Source organism: Lactuca saligna, chromosome 2, assembly GCF_052625555.1.
Source record: "Lactuca saligna cultivar CGN05327 chromosome 2, ASM5262555v1, whole genome shotgun sequence".
NCBI classification, from domain to species: domain Eukaryota; kingdom Viridiplantae; phylum Streptophyta; class Magnoliopsida; order Asterales; family Asteraceae; genus Lactuca; species Lactuca saligna.
In genome coordinates, this window is record NC_136418.1 from 176,017,679 (window position 1) to 176,029,397 (window position 11,719).

General features: G+C 30.8%; 1 protein-coding gene across 1 annotated transcript; it reads right to left on the reverse strand.

Moving 5' to 3' along the window:
* Positions 1-9,852: 9,852 nt before the first annotated feature.
* LOC145029368 (FtsJ-like methyltransferase family protein) lies at positions 9,853-11,412 on the reverse strand. Its single transcript, XM_078977920.1, has 6 exons — positions 11,258-11,412; positions 11,007-11,093; positions 10,823-10,885; positions 10,618-10,719; positions 10,305-10,533; positions 9,853-10,199 (listed from the first exon to the last, which is right to left on the reverse strand). The coding sequence occupies exons 1-6, from the start codon at positions 11,333-11,335 to the stop codon at positions 10,087-10,089; spliced, it is 672 nt and encodes a 223-aa protein (XP_078834046.1). The 5' UTR covers positions 11,336-11,412; the 3' UTR covers positions 9,853-10,086.
* Between the last annotated feature and the right edge of the window lie 307 nt (positions 11,413-11,719).

Sequence of the window (11,719 nt, forward strand, 5' to 3'; positions counted from 1 at the left end):
AAAAAAATAAGCCCCTAAAATTAAATTATATATATAAAAAAATTTTACTAATAGAAATTAAGATAGATTAGGGAGAGATAAAAGAACAGAAAAGAGAGAAGAAGAAATGGAAAAAGAGAAAAAAGATAAAAACCAATTAATTTGAATATGAAAATGTGGTTGCCAAGAATTGAATATTGGTCTTTTACAATAAACTTAGAAAAATAGCGTCATTGATCACACGAACTACAAACTTGATTTGCTTACTTTTGCATCAAATATTAATATATAAATGAATTAATAAAAAACAAGAACAAAGACATGAGAGGATTCGAGCATTGGTTATCTTAAAGGTGTTGTAAGACATGCGTCTTACTAGCAGAACTAAAGATCGCTTTATAAAAAATTTACGTAACATATTATATATTAATAAATTAAAAATATAATTTGGCTAAAATTCAAACCCTATTTTTTCGAGGTTCTATACGGTTGCACATGTTGCACGCCCCTAGCACCTGGTCGGGCCTGCATCCTAAATTTCAACCAAATCTTTTATTTTTCAAAGATGTGATTAAAACAACCATTTTCATAAAATTGAAGTACTAGAAATCTCAAAAACATATTATGTAACCAGGGGGTCGGGTCTGGTTACATAATATGTTTTTGAGATTTCTAGTACTTCAATTTTATGAAAATGATTAGGGGTGTACAACATGTGCAACCGCACTGGGTTCCGAAAAAGATAAGGTCTGGATTTTAGCCAATTTATATTTTTAATTTATTAATACATAATATATTATGTAAAAATTTTAAAAAGTGATCTTTAGTTCTGCTGGTAAGGCAATGCCTTATAACGCCTTCAAGATGACCAATGTTCGAATCCTCACACATATTTGTTTTTTTTATATTAATTCCTTTATATATTACTATTTGATGCAAAAGTAAGCAAATCATGTTTGTAGTTCACTTGGTCAGTGACACTGATTTTCTAAGTTTATTGTAAAAGACCAATGTTCAATTCTTGGCAACCACATTTTCATATTCAAATTAATCACTTTCTATTTTTTTGAGCTTTTCTTCTTCTCTATTTTTCTTCTTTTATCTCACCATAACCTATCTTAATTTCTATTAATAAAATTTCCACATATATATATATATATATATATATATATATATATATATAAAATTTAATTTAATTTAGGGGCTTATTTTTTTCCGCACAAGGTCCTCAAAATCAAAGGACCGGCCCTGTGGGTAACACTTCAAAAATCAAATAAATTTAAATTTTCAAAATCAACCATTTAACATCATTGTTTACAAAAAAAGTCATTGTTTCCAAAAACATTATTTCAACATCAAACTTTTTTCAAGACCCAATGTCATAAAAACAAGAAGTTGTGCAGAATCACGCATTTGCTTTCCCACGATTCTCTGAAGTACCTAAAACCACAAACTAAAATTGTAAGCCAAGTCTTAGTAAGTTATCCATAAAGTACCAAACACACATATATACCTAACAGCATATATTGGGTCCACAACTCAAAAATATTAAATTACCCATGAGCCCACAGTATGAGTCTGGCATACCTATCGGGGCCTCAGCTCATTTGAATTGCTCACAGCATAGGTCTGGCTTGCCCTCGGGGGCCCATAGCTTATGTCTAAAAGAACGACTTATTTAGTTAAGAGCATGCCATGCTCAAGAATCACAAAGGTTGGGACCAAAATTGCCATAAATGAAGAGATAACTAGATCCATGAGAAAAGATGATCAAGCTAGGAGCTTTTACCTCCAGAAGGTTGGTAGCAAGTAAAGAATCCCAAATCTAAGCTTCTTCCAAGCTCTAATGTTCTTCTACCACCTTCTTCTTCTTCTTCAAGAACACCAATAAAGCACACAAATGAGCTCAAATATGCACTCTTATTACTTAGGGTTAGCTAAAGGGACAATTTTCAGGTGGAGGTTGATGAGGGTAAAGGTCTTGGGGCCATAAAGAGGATTATATAGGATGTAAACCCTTAAAACTAGGCTTTTGGTCTGAATAGCGTACACGTTGCGTACTTGAGGAGTACGTTGGGCGTGCGTGTGCAAGACCTGCCTCCTTCATGCATGAGTATGTCATGCGTACACCCCGAGTACGCACAACGTACGGACCAAAATGGTAATCTTTTAAAAGTTAGGGTTAAATAAGTACATTCTCGGAACGGGTGCTACATATCAAGTGAAAATGATTATATCAAAACATCATAAATAACAGAAGTTTAAAACATAAACATATGAGATGTGTGTATGTGTGTATGTGTGTGTGCCACAGACCAGTTGAAGTCTTCTCACTCCCAGAAGCACAACCTAAAAACATTTAATTCACAAATCACAATTGTAAGCACAAAGCTTAAAGTTCCTCAAAATACCATATAGCACAATATACATACAATGCATACAAGTAATGGATCATGACCTCTCGTCATTTTACAAGTAACATTCCAATCATGGCTTATGACCTCTAGCCATTTCGTCAATAACATATGTATCTAGACTTACGATCACTCATTTTTCCGTCGTCAACACGGCCTTATAAGCTCATGACCTATCGTTATTTTCCATCAACTCCTCATACATACATATGAACAAATCATACGACCAGATATACAAACATACTATAGACTATACTAGTCTGCTCATATAACTATACTCTATCAGTAGTTATATCCTAGCATATAAGGATCCATATTGTCCACATAACATGGTAAGAAAACTCACCGGAACTGGAAAAAATAAAGATCACAACTACAAATATGAATCGTGAACAAAACAATCTCATGAACCGCCTAAACATTAGAAAGATACCAAAACTCAATCTACAAATCAACTTTAAAGCTCGACCTAACGTAAAACTTGGTCAAAATGTTAAAAAGTCAACATCACTGTCAAAAAGACCAAAGAATCAACTTCTTGGTCAAAAGACTCCATGTGCCTCATTATGGGCGCCCCGCGTCCACTACATGGCAAATAGTTGGGTTTCAGCTCAATCAAGCGCGTCTCAAAAATCTAGACATGTGCTTTCGTGCCCTTTAAAAGACGTGTCACGTCCAAGCCAATCTTTAAAGGATTTTTCGATTTAATCCATTAAGTCACATGCTTAACTTATCAGATCTGATTCTTAATAGTGTATTAATGGATAAATTTTACAACATTATCCATTAAGATGCTCCAAACAAGCAAGATCTAACATTCTAATTCTCTAAAATGACCAAATGAACTCTAACTGTTGCATGACATGATCTGAATTCATGAAACCCCATTTTTCAAAGTACAAAAGTCTAGAGAGTAATCGAAGGTGTTCAAAAGGTGTTGAAGTTCTCTCAACTGTAATAACACAAGCAAAAGGAACCAAAAAGTGCCAAAAACTACATATAACAGAATCTAATGAACTAAAGAGCAAGATATGAACTTTATAGTCACAAAGGTCAAAAAATAGATTAAGTTTGTTGGATGTACAATTGGAACCACCTTTCTTACAACAAATAAAACCTTCTTGATCCTCAAGATTCACTAAGATGGAAGAAATAAGCTCACAAATCACAAAATACTCAATAACAAGATAAGGGGGGCTAGGGTTTCTCTCACTGGTGCTCTTTAGGCTGAGAATAAGGAGACCTAGGTTTTTGCCCTTTAAATAGACCCAATTTGCGAGAAAATATCAACAACCCACATGTCGGACACGTCATGTCCTTATATAGGTGCCCCGACGCCCGAGACAAATTCCACAACTTTTTAGATTTTCGGCAATTAAACAGATACAAAACAAAATGCGTACCAGGAACTTAGATGTTACATGAGAAGGAGTTTAACTGTAAAAAAGTTTTGAACAACTGTATATTTCGTATAACAAAATTTTCATATGTTCAATGTTGTATAAAATTTCATTTTTTTGGAACCTTGTGTTCTAATTTATATATTAAAAACTTAAATTATCGATAAATAACTATCAGGAGACTTGCAAAAAATCTAACTTTTTGATCAATGGAGTAACAATATTACCATTTTTATTCAATAAGATATCAAAGTGGATAATTCCGTACTAGAAATAATCACAAAAATCCTTTGATAACATAGATTTCTATTTTTCCTATGATATTTCAGTTGCCTTAATTACTTTTAAAAAATCATACCGTTGAATTTGTTGAGTTTACAAGAAGATAATATTTATATGAATAATAAAAATAAGTATATCAACTATTTAACATATCAAATCCATAAAGAATCAGAACTATAGTGAAATCAACACGTTTTCTTAAAATAAAAAATTAAATCGTTATAATATATAAATAAATATGAGTTATTAAGAAAAAAAATATAGGTATTTTCTACTGGAACTACTCCCTTAAAGTTTTGTCAAGAATAATCTCTTTTAAAGAAAGACAATTTTCTACCTCTTTCTCTTACAAAGAATAATGTGATTTACCAAAAAGCTTTTCAAGAACCACCCTTTACAGTTTACACTCATTGCTTTATTTTTCTGGTTTTTACAAAGAAAAATAAAGGAAAAAAGCACTTAAAAGAACACCTTCACGAAAAACTCTTGATTCCTTTTCTTTATACGATAAAACAATATATCATTTTTCAGGAAAAAAAAAGTCAAACATTTATTCAGTCACGTGTAATTGTTTAAAGGTTTAACAGATTATAATTTTATCTATGCGTTAGGTGTTTTTAGTTATGATTAGGGATAATGATTTAACAGGGTAATATATTTTTTTATTTGTAGACATTTAGTTACTGGGTTTTTTTCGTTTATATTTATCTTTTCAACTTGTTAAACTTTACAGATCCAGTCCTTATGACTGGTTTCCCCAGGTTAGCCGGAAAAAATAACTTTTTAGGGTAATATAATTTTTATTTTGTACACATTTAGTCTTTAATATTTTTGTACACATTTAGTCATTAATATTTTTTTTGTTTCAAAATAAGTCTCTTTTTGTTTTTGTATCCACTAAGTACTTATAAATGATTTATTTAAGGTTTTTCTTATGAAATCTTACGTGCGACTATCATTGATGAGGTGTTTGGGGTTGTTGATGCTTATGTCTATCGCGGCATTCACTGCTTGGTTGCATATGTCTTGTAGTTTGACTTAGGTTTTGTGTTCTGAACGTCGTAACTTCTTCCTACGATATCTGATATTAACGATCTTTATATCCACATGTTCGTTTTTTAAGTCTGCTATAACTTTCGTTAAGATTACTCCCGTTAAAATATAATATGGTTTTACTTACGATTTTATAAAAAAAACATCCATACATGCATTCATAAAAAAACGTATGGATATAAAGATCGTAAGTAAAAAAAATTTATTACTTTTTAACGGGAGTAATCTAAACGAAAGTTGTAGTAGACTAAGATACAAACGCATAGATATAATGATCATTAAAATCTGAGATAGTTTAAAAAAATTATGATGTTCAAAACACATGACCTAAACAACCAAGTAGTCGAGATTGCAATGGACATAAGAATCAAAAGCTTAAAACACCCCGTTAATGATTGTTCCATGTAGATGTTATGAGAAAAACTTAAAGAAATCATTCATAAGTATTGAATAAGTACAAAAAAAAAAAAAAAAAAAAAAAAAAAAAAAAAAAAAAAAAAAGAACTAAATGTGTACAAAGTGAAAAATATATTACTCTATTAAGTCATTTTTACCGGCTAACCTATAATAGCCGGTCATAAGGACTGAATGTGTACAGTTTAACAAGTTGAAGAGGTAAATGTGGACAAAAAATAAACTCAGTGACCAAATTTATACAAATCGAAGAATATATTACTCTTCTAAGTCATTATCCCAAATAATAATTCAATGCTATTTTTGTAGTTTAACAAATATAATTTTTTATTACGTCACATATATCTCTTGTAAATGAAGATTAAGAATTCTTATATCCAATGAATTACACATCAATGTTTTAAAATTTGATTAACATAGTATTACTCAATTAATGCAACGTTTAAAGAAATGATATCAATTTATTAAATTTCGTATACCTTCAAAATCTATATCATTTATAATTACAACAAGACTTTTTGGAACAAAATTTAGGTTTTTACAAAAGAATACGCAACTATTTGTAACACCTATTAGACTACTAGTTAATAAACAACTACATACATGATAAATGATACATGATGATAGATGATACAACAACAGTTACTCCACTACATACAACAATAATAGGGGAATGCATGCATTTATTTAGGTTTTCAGACAAAACAGACATTTAATAGGAATGAAACGTTATTCAAAAATGAAGTATGGAAAATATTCGGTAATCATTCTTTAATTTCGCCTCAAATCAATTCTCCGAAACACAACGAAACAGAATCAAAGTAACTAGAAACAATAAAGTAAAAAAAGAGAAAACTGAATCCATGAACTCAAAATTTATACAATCACAAAAATAATTTGTTGGAAATCATTATTACAAGATCTTGATTCCAAACACAAAATATGAACGAAGATGATGCGAACAGGGTAACCACAAATTCAGGCGGCAGCCATTGATGGAGTACATGATATCTCCGAAACAAACAGAGTGCAAAAATAATCATGCACAAGCTTCTCTTCTTCGTGCCATTGCAAAGAAAATCTCAAGATCCGGTGACTGGAAATACCCATTCGCCGGCGGTTTCTTCTGCTTTGAATGGACAGGCTTCTTCTTCGGGGCCGCCGGGCATTTCATCGGCATCCGACTCCCACTTCGTTTGGGTGTCCGGCAACCTTCCTCCGCCGATCCATAACCACCGTCAACCTCCATATTGTAAGATTAACGATAAGATAAAGAATTAAAGATAGTGTGTATGATTTGGGAGAGATTTATGATAGGCGATTTGTTAGATTAGAAGCAAAGAAAGAACGAAAGGGGTTTTATGGTGATGAATGAGCTTGTAGCTTGTTCGTGAAGCTGGTATTTGAATCCTGTGAAGCTTCAACGGATCCGACGTGGATTTAAGGTGACAATAAAGAGAGTGAAGGTATGGGTTTGCCCAGATGGGGACACGTGTCCTGTTTCTAAGAGGAAGCTTCTGGGTTAATGGCGGAATTTATTCGAATCTGGGCCATCCGTTTCTTTTCCCGCCACTTTTTCCTTTTTATGGAAATATGGATTCATTTCTTTTTGGATAAAATCGCCACCACCTTCTAATAATTTGTTATCATTAAATGTATTTACTATTTAGAGAGAGATGTGTATATCTTTTATAAAAAAAACAGAATATAATTTATCACTTTGGGTTTTGAAATCGGATAAAGTTGTTAAATGATGTTATGCTATCTGATTTTTTTTAATTGGTTTTAAATGTAATACGATTATAAGAAAAAGATTGTGAATTTTTATTATTAAAAAAACTACTTGGTGAATCGCTTTATTCGATTTAGATGCTTCATGCTTATTCTTATATAGGTGTAACCCATTGTTGGTTTTGGGTCCCTGAGCTTTGTTTGGTTTATTCTCTTGCGACCTTCGATTGAGATAAGGCCACCAATCTCGAATATAACACAATTCAGATAAATGCATTTTCGCATTTTGTTGAACTTATATTTCTGTATAGACAGATACTTATACGTTTATAGGCTTATAGCCATGTAAAGTATATCAGCTTTTTTATTTGAATTTAAATATAACATGTTCTTAGTGATGACGATTGAGATAGCTTTATTTTATATTTAAATTGTGGTTCTGTTTGGTGGCTTACCCACAATCATTATTTATGTTTATTGATTACAGGTTTGTTTCTCAGAAAATTTTAACTTTTTTGAAACTTTTAGCTTTAGGTTTTACATAATTTTATTAAAAATTAATAATTAGATTTATAAAATATTTTTATATGACTACAACTTCTAACTATTAGTTAGTTTTGTCAAATATGTCTTATATTAAGGTTCTGTTGAGTTTATTGGAAGTTAATGTTTTGTGAGACCATATAAATACTTTATTATAATTTTTATTGTAACTTATAAATTGAGTTTATAAACTAAAAGCTAGTTTTTCAATTAACATGTTTAACAAGCATAAAACCGAATGATAAAAACAAGATGATGCAATCAATAAGACTAAAGAGTATAAAATTTAAATAAATATGTTTTTTTTTTAAATTATTTGTAGTATTTATTTATATTATTCGTATATTTAAATATAAAGATGAACCATTTATCATTTTCATAGCTATCATATTTATTATAAGGCTACAAATATAATAATTACTTATTTCAAAATTTAAGTTCAAATATGAATGAATGATGTTGAAGATCCAACTTGGCATACTTAATGTTATATAGTGTAGTGAGGGATAAGATTTATCACATATTTTTTTTAATAAAACCTTAATATTTTTTCCAAAATAACCATATGATGCCCAAAGAAAAAGTTTATAAACTTGGACAATTTATTATTTTCAAGTATAACGTCTTTTCGAATTTCTACTGCAGTATTTAAGCACATATATTAGATATACGTTTTTGAAATTAAAATATTTCTTGTCATACATTAATAAAAATAGAAAGCTTTTTATCATATATATCAAATACTCACTTATTATGCACTTTGATTTTAAAATAGTAGATTGTTCTAATCATTAAAATACTCACTTATTATGTATATATTTAATTAAGCTAATGGTATGGTAGGTGAATTAAGCGAGTATCCTTGAAGATTGCTCAAGTGTTCCTATCTTATAATACACAACAAACTGTATTATGTAAATCAAGATTTATTATATTGGCATGATGGCATCGATTTTAAATAGATAATCAATTAACGATTAAAAAAAAACCTAAACCTTGGTTGGTTATAGTAGATTTACATACAATTGGCACCTACATGACATATCTTATTGAAAAAAAAATACTTAAAACGATAACTAATTGTCTCTTGATTACATAGGGTCTCATTAAACTTTCATTTTGGGTTTAAATTATAATTTTATGACCAGCAATAGCCTGTATTGCGAGCCCCATCCGTTAAAATTATAAACCACAACCATTACAGCCAAATCATCAATAAATATAACAAAAACGAAAAAAAATTTAATTTATTTAATTCATAATTAATCTTACAAAAAACAAAAAATACATATTAATACCGTGTCAATTTCGTGTCGAGATTTGAATACGAATGCCCCACAATATGACCTTGTTTTTTACAGCAGATAAGACATGACACTATCAATGACAAGACACATCAAATACGCACAAAATGAAATGAAATTTGAACGGTATTGAAATTCAAATTTGTGTTTGTGTCATATTCTTGTAAAGCGTTCAAAAAAAAAAAAAAAAATCGTATCGTGTTTGTGTTCAAACTTCAGGATGAAATTGATATAGTTTTAACGTTTTGTTTATCATGTTTGTGTGTGTTTTTTTATACGATTAATTGTGAATTAAATAAATTAAAGATTTATTTTATTTTATTTTATTTTTTTCATGTTTGTTGTGTTGATCGTTTTTATAATGTTTGAATTAAGTTGTTTTCATGTTAGGCAGGGTCATTTTTGTGTTATAGAAAAAATTATTGTGTCATGTCATGTTAAAAATAAAAAAATAATTATAAATAAATAAATAAAACTGATTATATAGAAAAAAAAAATGACTATTCTCACATTTTGGGGTTACCATACTTATTGAGGGTTTGACTGCAATGGATGTATTCTACGATTTAAACAGATGTAACCGACAAAACAGATTATTGCCGGTGACAGTGGTATAATTTGAATACAAAATAAGAGTTTAACGATCAATTGTACACTAAAAAAATGATCAAATGCAAATAAAAGTGATAATAAATAATTGTTAACCTACTACAACCAATCATAAGAGAATAATTTAAACATAAAATAAGAGTTTAATGGACTATGGTATTAAAAAATGACCTAATGTAAATAAAAATGACAGTCGATTAACTTTATAAGTAATTTTCCTTTTAAAGATGGGTAATACAATGGTTGATAAAAAGAGTAAAACTACGATTAAAAACCTATAAAATGATATTTAATACTGAAAATAAATTGTGATGCAAGCATATAAGCTAGAATATCATTTTCTTGAAAATTCTGTAATTAATGTTGCAGATCCTGACAAATTAAATAAATCTCCCTAGAGTTTGATCTTGTAGCTTTAGGCCTCAACCATGACGACTTCCTAAATAAAGGCTTGCAGATCTTGCTCAACTCTGCAACCACCACCACAACAATTGATTTATAAAAGGATTTAGTTACTATTTATAAAATATAACACAAAAATTTTATATTTTTAAATATTTTTCACAAAAATTTACCTTTTGTATCCTCGCTCTCTAGAAGCTTGACAATAAGGTGCCCTCCAGCTTTCAGTACACCAACATCATCTTCTTCTTCTTCTTCCTCGTGGTTAGGTTGCTTTTCTGTTTTTCCAAGTGCCAAATCAAGTGCCCGCATACCTAATTCCATTGATAAAGCTGCATCTCTTGTTGTGATTCCAGACACAAGCGGACACATATCTGATAATACAACTGAAAATCCTTTCTTCTGCAAAATCGATTAGGAGTTTATTTATTAATTATTATTGATTTGAGGAAATGGCAGCAACAAAAACAGGGTAAATAAAATGACCTGAGGGGAGAGGTTTAGAAGTTGATGTTTGGGAAGGTTCATGACATCTGCACAAACAGTTGAAACCCTTGAATCGCAATGAGTAGATGGAACCTTCACCTTCTGTTCTGGATATAAACAATGGGCTTAAAGTTAAATCATTATTGTCTGATAAATTTTAGTTATATGAATCGAGTACAGGAACTATAATCAACAACATGATCACCTTAAGATCAATGCCAACAACAACACCACCGTTTTTCAATGGACCAAGGCTTTGACAAGCTACCTGATTTTGAATGATTGAAAGTAAGAACTAAGTTTACGAATTACAACACTACAAAAAGGAGTCAATCAATTAAATTTGCGCAAATCGTCATGGCACACGAGAAAAGGAGAAAGAAAGAGACCTGAAGCCAAGCACCAGGAGCACAACCTAGGTCAACAACAGAAGAACCAGGTGTTATCAATTTGTACTGTTTCTGAATCTGGAGTAGCTGCATTTCCAAGTTCCAACCATAAATAAACGAAAACTAATGAAATTGTAATGGTAATACTCATATCATATTTTGGTTAAATTAAAGTTCATCCGAATATAAATATAACATACCAGTTTTAATCTTCAAATTGTGAAAAAAATGAAACCTAACTAGTATATTACCTTGAAGGCCGAGCGAGCAACATAACCAAGTCGTTGAGCTTCTCTGTAGAAGAAATCTGCAGTTCCAGAGCCGCTCATTCTACTTCGATAATCGATTCACAGCAAATCGTAAAAAGTAAAAACCCCTCTTCTATCTTCAACGTTCAACCTCTCTGTGTTCGGGTTCGGACTTGGTAGGATCCAGGAGCCCAGGAGGATGGATAATGGATCTACTATTGGGCCTTTCATGGGTCACTACTCACTAGTTTATCATTTGGGACTGATTGTCCGATCACTAATGCATCCAAATATCCAATACAATCAATTATAGATCTGAAAGAGGCAAAGCTCACTAGTATATTGACATGCGTTCAAATTTTAGGAGCTTCATTCGGTGGTTTAGAAAAAGGGGTGCGATACAACATCATAAGCAAGAACATCATATGCCTTGCTTAGAGCATTAGGTATAGGCTCGTTGAGGTG